We start from the raw sequence: 14,383 nt of genomic DNA on the forward strand, positions 1-14,383 counted from the left end.
TTTTAGACACAAGGGAGGGCAGTAAACCATCCATTCACTGTAGGACGGCTTTTGCGATTTTCTTTTAGGGCACCTAAAGGTGATTTTATCAGGGCAAAGCATTATGTCATATCCACAAATGTCCTCCTTTCTCATTAATATGTGTCTGCTCATTAAATCTATCAAAAAATCTATTCCCCCAAATCAAGGGCCATTTTAAAGAGATTATATTCTAATTAAATACTTTTTAAAAATTCACACATGCATATAGCACCGTTTCTCCTTTATATTTTAAAACAGTGAAAGCCTTTGTCTGAGACCTTTGCTCAGATGTATTAACTTTCCATTGAAATGAGAGTGTCTAGTATATGTAAGAAGGCTTTCTTCATTTATTCATTTAACAAATATTTCTGGAGCTCCTACTAGGTATCAGGTAAGCAATCGAGATCTAGTATTTAATAATTTGGAATAGATCTGTGATTAGGTCCATCATTGTATTTACATGTATGTGGGGTACCCAAGAAATAAGTACATAAACAAAGTAAATAATTATGTCCAAATACTGGGAGGATTACTGTAGCACAGAAGCTACACTTTACCGTGATCACTAATGAAAGAACCATTGTAATGTTTTTAAAGTTTTCATAACTCATTCATCTTAGTATTGCCTAAAATGATTATTATATATTTATGTATCTGAATGTTGAGATCATGAATATTATATTTTTTGTTTAAAAGAGAAAATACTATTTTTTATTTTCCACCCTTATGACAGCAATTTTTTTAAAGTGCATTAAAAATGGATGCAAAGCTGACAATAGGTCCATACCCATTAAAAAAAATTTTTTTAACAGCACAAACAGATGTATCTTTGTGTTGTGTATGTTTTCTTTTCTGTGAGTAAAACAACAAACTGTAGCATTGTGAGATTTTTTTAATTTACCAAGCAGTTTATAATTTTTGGTATTGCTCCATCTTCTCATCAATCAATTTAGAGACTTGATTTTTTCCTTATTATGGTCTTACCACTGTGGCTAGTATTTCTGCTGTAGGGACTGATTACTTAATTTGACCTTCTACCATCTTTTTCATTTATTTAAATTGAAAAAGTAGAGTGGACCTATTGGAAAAATATAAGTCCTCATTTGCTTATGTTTTAATTGATTTATTTTAACACAGACAGTTTAGTTCTTTCCTATGATTCATTGTATTTTGTCAGTTATATTATGTTATACAAACTGTGTTTAATTGTTTCTCCCTGTTACCCAGCATACAACTGGCAGGACCTTTGAGAGTGAAGTGAGGTACCAATGTAACCCAGGCTATAAGTCAGTCGGAAGTCCTGTGTTTGTCTGCCAAGCCAATCGCCACTGGCACAGTGAATCCCCTCTGTCGTGCATCCCTCTCAACTGTGGGAAACCTCCCCCAATCCAGAATGGCTACACAAAAGGAGAAAATTTTGAAGTAGGGGCCAAGGTTCACTTTTTCTGTAATGAGGGTTATGAGCTTATCGGTGATCATTCTTGGACATGCCTGAAATCTGGCAAATGGAATAAGAAGCCAAACCAAAAGTGTGTGCCTGCCAAGTGCCCAGAGCCACCCCTCTTGGAGAACCAGCTCGTATTGAAGGAGTTGACCACGGAGGCGGGAGTGGTGACATTTTCCTGTAAGGAAGGGCACGTCCTCCAGGGCCGCTCTGTCCTGAGATGCTTGCCATCCCAGCAGTGGAATGATTCTTTTCCTGTTTGTAAGATGGTTCTGTGCCTCCCACCTCCCCTCATTTCCTTCGGTGTCCCTGCTCCTTCTTCTGCTCTTCATTTTGGAAGTACTGTCAAGTATTCTTGTGTGGATGGGTTTTTCTTAAAAGGAGATCCTACCACCTCCTGCCAAGCTGATGGTACCTGGAGCTCTCCACTGCCAGAATGCGTGCCAGTAGAATGCCCGCAACCTGAGGAAATCCTCAACGGCATCGTCGATGTGCAAGGTCTTGCCTACCTAAGCACAGCCTTGTACACCTGCAAGCCAGGCTTTGAGTTGGTGGGTAATACCACCACTCTTTGTGGAGAAAATGGTCACTGGCTTGGGAAAAAACCAACCTGTAAACCCATTGAGTGCCCAAAGCCCAAGGAGATTTTGAATGGCAAATTCTCTTACACAAAGCTCCATTATGGGCAAACCATTACATACTCTTGCGACCGAGGCTTCAGGCTCGAAGGTCCCAAAGCCTTGACTTGTTTAGAGACAGGTGATTGGGATGTGGATGCCCCGTCTTGCAATGCCATCCACTGTGATCCCCCACAACCCATTGAAAACGGGTTTGTAGAAGGTGCAGACTACAGCCACGGCGCCGTGATCATCTACAGCTGTTTCCCTGGGTTCCAGGTAGCTGGTCACGCCATGCAGACCTGTGAAGAGTCTGGATGGTCAAGCTCCATCCCAACATGTGTACCCATCGACTGTGGTCTCCCCCCTCACATTGATTTTGGAGACTCTACTGTGGTCAGAGATGGTCAGGGATATTTTAACCAAGAAGATGATATGATGGAAGTTCCACATGTGACTCCTCACCCCCCTCATCATCTGGGAACAGTGGCTAAAGCCTTGGGAAACACGAAGGGGTCTCCTGCTATGCATTCGGCAAAATTTCGGTACAACACCCTGATTTCATACAGCTGCAATCCGGGGTACGAACTCCTGGGGAACGCTGTGCTGATCTGCCAGGAAGATGGAACTTGGAATGGCAGTGCACCGTCATGCATTTCAATTGAATGTGACCTGCCCGTTGCTCCTGAAAATGGCCTTCTGCAAGTTACAGAGACGACCACGGGCAGTGCCGTGCGGTATAGCTGCAAACCTGGGCACACTCTGGTGGGCTCCGACATCAGACTTTGTCTAAGGAACAGGGAATGGAGCGGTGCTTCCCCACGCTGTGAGCCCGTCTCGTGCCCCAAACCGAATCCAGTTACGGATGGCTCCATCCAAGGAAGCAACTACTCGTACCTGAGCGTGTTGTACTATGAGTGTAATTCTGGGTATGTGCTGAATGGCACCAGCAGGAGAACGTGCCAGGAAGATAAAACGTGGGATGGGGACGAGCCAGTTTGTATTCCCGTGGACTGTGGTTCACCTCCAAGCTCAGCCAACGGCCAGGTAACGGGAGAGGAATACACATTCCAGAAAGAGGTTGAGTACACTTGCAACACGGGCTTCTTACTGGAGGGGGCCAGCAGTCGTGTTTGTCTTGCTGATGGAAGTTGGAGTGGAAACACTCCCACCTGTGTGCCCGTCCAATGTGCTCCCCCATCACAGGTGGCAAATGGGGTGATGGATGGCCTGGACTATGGCTTCGGGAAGGAAGTGGTGTTCCATTGTCAGGATGGGTATGCATTACATGGGGCCCCCAAACTCACCTGTCAGTCAGATGGTAACTGGGATGCCCAGGTTCCTGTGTGTAAACCAGTCAACTGCAGCCCTCCTGAAGATCTTGATCGCGGCTTCACTAATGGTTTTTCCTTTTATCGTGGGGGGCAGATAGTGTATCAGTGCCTTCCCGGTTACAAGCTCCATGGAAGTCCTTTAAGAAAGTGTCTCTCTAATAGCTCCTGGAGTGGCAGCCCACCTTCCTGCTTGCCTTGCAAGTGCTCCCCACCAACCATTCAGAGTGGAGCTGTTAATGGGACAGATTTCGGTTGTGGAAAGGCAGCTCAGATTCGGTGCTTCAAAGGCTTCCAGATCCTGGGACCCTCCGAGATCACCTGTGAAGCCAATGGCCGATGGAGCTCTGACTTCCCACGCTGTGAACACCCTTCTTGTGGTTCTCCTCCAACGATACCAAATGCGTTCATCATTGAGAGGGGTTCATTGGAGGAAAATGTGATCACTTACAACTGCAAGCCTGGCTATGTCATCCAAGGCAGTTCGGATCTGATTTGTACAGAGAAAGGGACGTGGACCCAGCCTTCCCCAGCCTGTGAGCCCCTGTCCTGTGGACCTCCACCATCTGTCTCCAATGCAGTGGCAACTGGAGAAGCATATACCTATGAAAGTCAAGTGAAGCTCAGGTAAGACTGTGGCTCTAGAGTCTCCATGGGGCAGGGGCGCAGACAGGAGGGTTGTAAAATGAAAGGTGATAAATCAGAAATTAAGCCAGTTGGGAAGAAAACATCTTCTCTGGGCTATTCTCTGAAAACTGAAGCTTTTAACACTTGGCCTTATTCTGCCCATAATTATCCATACATTGGCTTGTAAAAGTAAATTTCCACATTTTCAGATTATAGTTTCTAATACAGTTATCATAATTAATGTGTTCTGTTGAGCTTCTTGGACCAGCAAGATCCTCTAACCAGCTTTAATACCTATTAAATCATAGGCACTTTTTTGAATGATACACTGATAAATTTCTTTGGTATCACCTTAGAATTATATTCATCTATGTAAATGTTGGGGAAATAGGGCAAAAACTGAAGAATTCAGGTCAAAAGTCACATACTTTCAATGGGCAACATAAATAAGGAGATAGTCTTAAGAGGATGTCTAAACTATGCTGTCTGAGCAAACTAAGCATTTAATGCACAAATGGTGATGTTTTGCTGAAAAATTCTCTATTTAAAATGTACTATTAAAAAAAGATGAGAAAATATGGAATTAATTTATAATTTAGATTTTTATTGGAATGAATGCCTGTAATGTGCAAATATATCTCAGCCCTCTAAATCAATTTAGATTTTATTGGTATCTCTGAAGGAATTAGGGATTATTCTTCACATATTGGCTTCTTAAGTTTTATGAATAATAACTCTTCTTCAGCCTGTCTGTTGTAGACATTTTAGCCCTTCATTTTCTCTTACTTGCAGTAAGAAACAGACCCAAGGGAAGATTGTTAGTGAAATGAAAGCTAAGGAATAGTGGTTTATGCACCAAGAGGAAAAACAAAAACTATTCCTTACTTTTGAAGTGCATTTGCAGTTTTCTGTTTGGATGTTCATGTATCAGATAGCTTGAGAAATCTTCCTAAGACTCTTCTGTTTGTTGTTCCTTGTGTGTTGACTATCTTCAGATCTTCACTTGTTAGTAAGCCGATCATTCCAAGTTTGCAAACCTGTGACTGTTACATAGCCTGGTGGTTTGTGAAATTTTGAAAATATACCCACCCAATAAATATTAATTAAATGGTTTCAGTATAGTGGTAAAAGCAGGGCCTCTAGAGCCAGATTCCCTAGGCAGGAATCTCAGCTCTGCTGCTTCCTGGGGAAGTTATTTCATCTCTCTGGTGTGTTTCTTCACCTGTAAAATGGGAATAAAAATAATCACACCTATTCAGAGAGTTGACATGAAACTGATTTAGTATCTGTAGAGCAATTAGAACAGTGAGTGGAATTTAATAAATATTCTTTAAACATTTGTTGAATGAAAAAAATGCAAAATTTTCAAAATTATTGAGAGTTTAGCGTCAGATTGACTTGAGTTTAAACACCAATACTACTGTTACGTGATAGCTACTAAACAAGATTAAAAGACACACACTATGTAGAGGACTTAGAACAATTCTTGGAACAAAATAGATTCCCAGTAAATACTAATTGCGCTGTATTCTTACTAGTATCTGAGTTTATTTTGAACCTTGTCTAGAATTTCTTGAACTGTTAGGTATTTTCAGAATAAAAATGAGTTCAATAATTGTATTATCCAGAGCAAAGGTAAATCATGTCAACAAAACTTAATGCAAGTTTAGACGTGGCTCCTCTTTTAATGTGAATAACTGAGGATTGATCTGATTATCATTGTTATCCTGGTGTTTTTGCGTGGCAACACCATCTCCCTGACATTTGAGTCAGTTTTAATATGTCATATAAAATGCCTGCTGAGCTTTGTAGCAACTTCTTGAACCCAAGAATAAGTCACCAAATACATTGCACTCCATTTAAGGCACTCACTTTCTTTTCCATTGCAGGTGTCTAGAAGGTTATGTGATGGATACAGACATAGACACATTCACCTGTCAGAAGGATGGTCGTTGGTTCCCTGAGATAATTTCTTGCAGTCCTAAAAAATGTCCTCTGCCAACAAATGTAACACATGTACTTGTTCATGGAGATGATTTCAGTGTGAATAAGCAAGTGTCTGTGTCATGTGCAGAAGGGTATACCTATGAGGGAGTTAATATATCAACATGTCAGGTAAGATTTTCTTAATTGGAACATGTACGGTATAACTCATCTATATATATATTATACTATATGTGAGTGTGTGTATGTGGATATATATGTAAGTGTGTATTATGCTGTGTGTGTGTGCATATGGATATATGTGTAAGTGTATAAGTAACTGTGTGTATAAGTGTGTGGATATAGATATAGCCACACAGGCAGTATCTTGCTATCCTGAAAAGAGAAAATGCCTCAAGTTTCCAATCCTGTCAAAGACTTTGAGGAGTTTTTTCATAGAAATATAAAAGCATATATTTCTTTCCAATATTCTCATTTTTAAAAATAAAGTGCCAAGGGTAGGTGAAAAGTATCAAGGATAGATAAAATGTTAAAATATCTATAACAAAAGATTTCATGACAGATTAACCATGTGAATGCTTTACACACAGTCTGTGTATAGAAATGAGCCCTGATTGTTACCACATATGTTTCTGGTTTTAGTAGAAGAGCAGAGGCAGAAGAAAGAAATTGGAGTCCAATTCTGCCTCTGCTTATGTCACTTTATAAAGTTACTTAGAATTGCTTAGCTTCTGTCAGCATAGCATTCCTAATCCAATCTAATTAGGGATTTTCAGATGACTGCAGCCATGAAATTAAAAGACGCTTGCTCCTTGGAAGAAAAGCTACGACCAACCTAGCTGGCATATTCAAAAGCAGAGACATTTTGCTGACAAAGGTCCATATAGTCAGAGCTACCGTTTTTCCAGTAGTCATGTATGGATGTGAGAGTTGGACCATAAAGAAGGTTGAGCACCAAAGAAGTGATGCTTTTGAATCATGGTGCTGGAGAAGACTCTTGAGAGTCCCTTGGACTGCAAGGAGATCAAACCAGTCAATCCTTAAGGAAATCAACCCTGAATATTCATTGGGAGAACTGATGCTGAAGCTGACACTCCAATACTTTGGCCACCTGATGCAAAGAGCCAACTCACTGGAAAAGACCCTGATGCTGAGAAAGATTGAGGGCAGGAGGAAAAAGGAACGACAGAGGGTGAGATGGTTAGATGGCATCACCGAGTCAATGGACATGAGTTTGAGCAAACTCCAGGAGATAGTGAAGGACAGAGACATCTGGTATGCTGTAGTCCATGGGGTTGCAAAGTCAGACACGACTTAGTGACTGAACAACAACATATCAGCATGGCATTAGTGTGAAGTTTTTTGGAAGGAGAAATGAATGAAATGGAAGAAATTGTCAAAAGCAGATCCTAATAAAGGAATCATGACAATTTTTCCCACTAGGGGAAAAGTTAATACATGCTAAAATAAACTCCATATACATCAAAAGAAAATAATACTGTGTAGCTTTTAAAAGTTAATAGTAATACCTAGGATAATCTGTGCAAGACATATTTATTGAAGCATAATTTACAGCATTGAAAAATTAGATATGTATATTTCCAACATTAAGGGAATGGTTAATTATGTGACAGGTGTATATTAATATATATAAAATTACTTTCGGCTCATGTGTAGAATAAAATGTTTAGTCTCAAGTCCTGTTTTGAATGCTATTCAACTCATATGCTATTTCCTCAAAGAAGACAATATAATGTTAGCAGAGAATAACTGTCTTCAAGGGAAACATCTGTATGCACCTCTTTGTACACCCCAAAAGAAGACTGGAAAATGTTAATACTAATTGTGGTGGTGGGGGAATAAAGTAAATGTGTGTGTGTGTTTGGTTGTTCAGTCGCTTAGTCACGTCCAACTTTTTACAACTCCATGGACTACAGCACACCAGGCTTCCCTGTCCTTCACTATCTCCCAGAGTTTGCTCAAACTCATGTCCATTGAGCCCATGATGCTATCCAACCATCTCATCCTCTATCACCCCCTTCTTCTCCTGCCCTCAGTTTTTCCCAGCATCAGGATCTTTTCCAGTGAGTTGGCTCTTTGCATCAGGTGGCCAAAGTATTGGAGCTTCAACATCAGTCCTTCCAATGAATACTCAGGGTTGATATCCTTTAGGATGGACTGGTTTGATCTCCTTCCAGTCCAAGGGACTCTCCAACACCGCAGTTTGAAAGTGTCAGTTCTTCGGTGCTCAGCCTTCTTTATGGTTCAGCTATTGCATCCATGCATGACTACTGGCAAAACCATAGCTTTGACTCCACAGACCTTTGTTGGCAAAGTAATGTCTCTGTGTGTGGTGTTGGTTTTTTTTTCAACTTTGTGACTTGCTCACAATATGTCATAGAATGTTTTCAAGTATTCATGTTGACATGGAGAAAAGGAAGCCATCTTTTTAAACTTTAAGTGATATGCCTAAACGTGACAATTTCTTATCAGCTTTAGATTAAAATGTAGAATTGTGTAAAATATAAGGGTGTATTAAGTCATGGAATATTTGTATCTACCATACAGTTCTCATCATAATGAAGACGTACTTCTTGGTGTTCTTGATTTTTTTTTAAGAATTTTATTAAGAAGAAAATGCTTGTTTTATGAGTTTTAGAAATGTCTAAAATTGTTTACTGATGACCATCTGATAATTAACGTGTGTTTCTTAAGGTCAAAGATAATAAGTAGCAGAAGTAGTAGCAAGTTCTAGATCCTTTGACTATCATTTGAGGATTATTCTGTTATATGAACAGTATTTGCAGATGTCTTCATTCATGTGCACTAATTCCTAAGTGTAACTTATAATTTGTTATTTAGCTTGACGGCACCTGGGAGCCCCCATTTTCTGATGAATCCTGCAGTCCAATTTCTTGTGGGAAACCTGAAAGTCCAGAACATGGATTTGTGTTTGGCAGTGAATACAGCTTTGAAAGCACGATTACTTATCACTGTGAAACTGGCTATGAATTAGAGGTAAGCAAACAAATTGTTTAACTAGAATTAATTTGTTTTTCCAATATACCTAGGAATATTTTTAGTATTATACCATTTTACCTCATTGATTTGGGTCCTAAAAGAATTTTTTACACTTTTTTATACATTGTTGCCTTATAGCTTAATCTTTTCTTAGAAGTATTTAAAGTGACTTATAATTTTAAAAAGCAGAATAAGTTTCAAATTAAAAAAATAAAGCCATGAAAAAACGGAGTTTACATACCCGCCCCAAAACTGATATTGTTACTTTAGTTGGTCACTTAAACCTATGCTTTAGCCTCCTGTTAACCATATGGGGCAGTGTCTACAGGGATTTAAGTATGCACAGCTAGAATTTCCTCAAGCCATGGGCTCAAATACCTTGGAGGGTTTTTTATTGAGATGCCAGGTTCCCTTAAGGTAGGGATAGCCTGAAAAAGACTCCTCAGAGCTGTTTTAACCAAATGATGGGTCTCAAGATCACGCCCGCCTGGTTTGTAATATTAAAATCCTATTAACCGCACCAATTTACTCTTGTGGGAATGCTGCCATCAAAACATGATCACATCATCAAACTTGAAATATAAGAGGCCTTTTTTATATTGTATGATGTTGCCCTTTGGTTTTTCAGGAAACTTTCTTCCCTGTTTTTGTTGTTATAATGGTATTAAATGTAGGTTTTTCAGAAGTGTTCATTGCCAGAGATTTGTTAAATGTGAATGGTGTGTTTCATTATTTTCCTGCTGACCGTAGAATCAGAGAATTTTCATAAGCAAGGTCCATGAGAGATGAAACTAGGCTTATGTGGATCTTGTTTTATTTCCTCAAAAGATTCTTTTTTAGGGGATAAAAGGATAATAATGTAATGGTTCATGGCAATTGGAGAGCTTTTCTGTTTTTGAAACTCAGTTGTTCTTCATGTGAGAGTACTAACCTTGCATTTTGTTAAGAAGAAAAGTGGTATAAAATCTAGAGAAAACTGATGGGTCATTAAATTTGAGGAAGTGGATAATTTACCTTAAAATTTTTGGAAATACCCCAGTAGTAACCACAAAATCAAAAGAGATGTTATAGCAGTTGTTATTATTCCAAGCTACATGTTTGAAGCACCTAAGAGACTATCTCTAAATATTTATGTCCAGTTATTTACAGAAATAATCAAATCTAGGTCTAGAACATGGTATGTAAAAGATTAGCCTAGAAAATCTTTATCATATGAGATAGGAGGAATCTATCAAGGACAATATATTAAAAAAAAAAAAAGAAAGAAAACTCAGGAGACGGACTTCCCTGGTGGCTCAGTGGTAAAGAATCCACCTGCCAACGCAGGAGGCATGGGTTCAATCCCAGGGACAGGATGATCCCACACGCTGCTGCTAAGTCGCTTCAGTCGTGTCCAACTCTCTGCAGCCCCATAGACGGCAGCCCACCAGGCTCCCCCGTCCCTGGGATTCTCCAGGCAAGAACACTGCAGTGGGTTGCCATTTCCTTCTCCAATGCAGGAAAGTGAAAAGTGAAAGTGAAGTCACTCAGTCATGTCTGACTCTTCGTGACGCCATGGGCTGCAGCCTACCAGGCTCCTCCATCCATGGGATTTTCCAGGCAAGAGTACTGGAGTGGGGTGCCATTGCCTTCTCCGGATCCAACATGCCAGGATAGCAACTAAGCCTGTGCGCCACACCTACTGAACCTTTGCTCTAGAAACCTTTGCTCTAGAACCCAGGAACTGCATCTGCTGAAACTCTCTCACTCCAGAGGCCATGCTCTGCAACAAGTGGAGCCACTGCAATGAGAAGCCTGTGCACCACAAGTAGAGAGTAACCCCTGCTCACCGCAGCTAGAGAAAAGTCCATGCAGCAACAAAGATCCAACAAAGCCAGAAATAGTAAATAAAGTTTTAAGAAAAGACCTCAGGAGCCAATTGAATGAGGTTCCCAAGATGGCCAAAATGAAACCTTTTTAGCGTAGTTAAGGGTAGTAACTTTAATGGACACATCAAATACATCATGAATGACAGACTCATAATGATACTAAAAGATTATTTGGTGACTTTTCGGGGATTTCCATGAGCAAATTCATTATTTTGAAAGTACAACAAAAGGAGGAAAAGTATCTTTTCAAGGCTAACTCAATGACTCTTTGAGACCCCATGAACTATACAGTCTCTGGAATTCTCCAGGCTGGAATACTAGAGTAGGTAGCCGTTCCCTTCTCCAGGGGATCTTCCCAACCCAGGGATCAAACCCAAGTCTCCTGCACTGCAGGCAGATTCTTTACCAGCTGAGCCACCAGAGAACCCCAACTAAATGACTAGATAACCAAATAGTAAATGAGCTCCAGTCAATAATGATAGAATTCAAATCTCAGAATTTTCAACTCTTATGAATTAATGGATTTAGGTTTTCATCAGCATGGCTACTGATGTCAAAAATAATAATAATAATGGAGCCAGACATCATGCCTCTCAATGGAAAAACAAACCATTAGGGGAAAAGTCTTACCATAAGAAGAACTTTTGAATTTTTGCATTTTTTAACAAGTTCCCCCAGTGCCAAAGGTCAGTGGCTGGGAAGGAATAGGGACTCAGTCCCAGCAGAACTCTGTTGCAGGCTGTCTGCTTTTGCTGGATGTAAAGATGCTGGGGAACTGACTGCACCTCTCCAGGCCTCTGTTTCATCCTGTCTGCAGTATGTAATAACCATCTTTGCAAAGTTACTACAAGGATTAGAGATAAAAGAAAGTGGCAAGCACTGCACTTTATACAATGTCTGAGCTCAATAGAGGGTAGTAATTGTCATTACTCCTAGTATTCATATGATTACCAAAGTCAGACAAAGCAATTAAGACAACTAATGTAAATCATGGTCAGTTTTTCTACTCTGTAAATGTTATCATTTTTATATAAGGATTGCCAAACTTTTTGAGACATCTAAATCCCCCAAATGTCACTACACATGTGATCGTCTCAAAATATAAATCCCTACAGGCAACTGAAGAATAAATCAAAATAAAGAACACAAAAATGGGATAATCATGCTCTAAAATTGCTGTTAATGAGCAGTAAAGTGGTTTCTATGATTCTAAAAATTAATATAGCTATCTAACTTAATTGCTGATTAAGCAGATATATTATGTCAAAAACAGTAACTTGATGCTAATCTGGATTTAAAACTCCAGCTTAATCATCAAAAACAAGATATGTAAAGGAATAGAGAGAGAAAAAGAGAGAAAGGAAAGTAAATAATAAATCATAAAATAATAAATAGTAAAATTTGCAATTTGCTAAGAGGGGAGCCAACGGATAGTGTTTGATTTTCTTTTTACAGCAACAGCTACAGAAAATAGAATTTTATTGGAACAAAAATTGACATGATTGAAACAGAATATTTATTATGCAAAATATTAAAGAAGGAAAAAAATTATTGAGAAAAATTCTGTTGGCTTAAATTAACTACTTGAGTGTGGTCCACTCTGGAATGCCCAAATAGGGAGCTGACTTCAAGAGCTTGTCATATACTTCCTCAAAATTAATAAATAGTTAACAAACTAGAATGTTTATTTTCCTTTGCATATGTAAGTATATAAGCACAGGAAAAGTACAGCAAATATTAACAGGGTTTATCTCTGGATGAAGAATTCTAGAAAACTTTTTACTTCTCTTTCATATTTTCTAAGCCTTCTATAATCAACACATATTACTTTTTAAATAAGAAGAAAATAATATATATTTTTTAAAACATTTATTTTTTTTGGTTCAGTTATTTTTTGGAAGATTAGGTGAGTATCCTTCCATAGACATCAGTGGAATTTTTGTAGGTGAAGCTTTGTCAGTAATTAAACTCAAAGAAAATAATTTTGAGTAGTAGAAGATTAAGGATAAAAGACAACAGTTGAGCAGATAAAAATCAAAGTAGAGGCGATAGCTCCTTTTCAGACATATTGCTAATTTAGAACCAGCTATGAGAATGTGTATCCAAAGAACTCTGAGGATTGAAAAACTGTGAGACAAAAGCATATACTTAAAACCAAGTCCCTTAACACACTACCATAATGTTACAGAATTTTATTTATCTTATTAATTGTTCCACAGCAAATTAGGAATTTAAAACATAGGAAAAGGTTATCATTAGAAACAGTTGTGATTACAAGAAAAGATAAACCACAAAAAAAGAGGACACATAAAAATTGTATCCAGAAATAAAAACCCAGTAATCTTAGCCTAGCTCAGCATATAGTAAACTCTGAGGGGCCAACAGCTGATATCCTCCCCCTCCCCCACCCCCACCCCACGCCAAAGGGCTGTGGGATGTAGGAAAATATATCAAAAGTCCATCGAGGATAACAACTATAAATGATTTTTCAAATAAGTTTATATTATTTTTACTCTATTTCAGAAGGCAGGGAAATAAATTTTTATTACTCAGCCATTAAAAAGAATACATTTGAATCAGTTCTAATGAGATGGATGAAACTGGAGCCCATTATACAGAGTGAAGTAAGCCAGAAAGATAAACACCAATACAGTATACTAACGCATGTATATGGAATTTAAAAAGATGGTAACGATAACCCTATATGCAAAACAGAAAAAGAGACACAGATGTATAGAACAGACTTTTGGACTCTTGGGAGAAGGTGAGGGTGGGATGTTCTGAAAGAATAGCATTGAAACAAGTATACTATCAAATGTGAAACAGATCACCAGCCCAGGTTGGATGCATGAGACAAGTGCTCAGGGCTGGTGCACTGGGAAGACCCAGAGGGATGGGATGGGGAGGGAGGCGGGAGGGGGGATCAGGATGGGGAACACATGTACACCCATGGCTGATTCATGTCAATGTATGCCAAAAACCACTACAATGCTGTAAAGTAATTAGCCTCCAACTAATAAAAATAAATGGAAAAAAAAGGAAAAGAAAATTCGGAAACCTAAATAAATAAATAAATTTTTAGATTTTTGCTCAAAATATTTAAAATTTTACTTGCTTGGGCCCTTAGTAGAGTAAGTTTATATATAATGGATAAGTTACATTGTCAAAAAATTCAATCCTGATATCAATAAGATATCTTGACCTAGTTCATGTCCAAGGGTATATATAAACAAATTCACTTCTTTGCTGTACCTCTCAGATACTGAAAAATGAACTCAATTCAAAATAGTTTTTAAAATCCTAAGCAAATATACCTCTCAGACATTTCAGACACATTCTGCTACTGGTTATAATTAGTTGTCATTTAAGCAGAAAGTGAAACAAAGTCTGTACCTGAATTACCCTGGTCAGCCAGAATATGAATTTTGAGGTAATTTGATGAAAACATTTTTGAAAGTCTAAACCTACTTCTTAAACTGTATTTATTTAATGAACTCATTTTAGCATCCC

The 14,383-nt window shown here is 38.7% G+C and overlaps 1 protein-coding gene across 1 annotated transcript in view; it reads left to right on the forward strand.

Moving 5' to 3' along the window:
* Positions 1 to 14,383, forward strand: part of SVEP1 (sushi, von Willebrand factor type A, EGF and pentraxin domain containing 1) — a 186,641-nt gene that overhangs the window by 150,152 nt on the left and 22,106 nt on the right. The window contains exons 38-40 of the mRNA XM_043870637.1: positions 1,249 to 4,040; positions 5,930 to 6,155; positions 8,847 to 9,002. Of these exons, the coding sequence (XP_043726572.1) occupies positions 1,249 to 4,040; positions 5,930 to 6,155; positions 8,847 to 9,002 (3,174 nt within the window). The remainder of the gene's footprint in view (positions 1 to 1,248; positions 4,041 to 5,929; positions 6,156 to 8,846; positions 9,003 to 14,383) is intronic.

This window comes from Cervus elaphus, chromosome 16 (assembly GCF_910594005.1).
Source record: "Cervus elaphus chromosome 16, mCerEla1.1, whole genome shotgun sequence".
Lineage (NCBI taxonomy): Eukaryota > Metazoa > Chordata > Mammalia > Artiodactyla > Cervidae > Cervus > Cervus elaphus.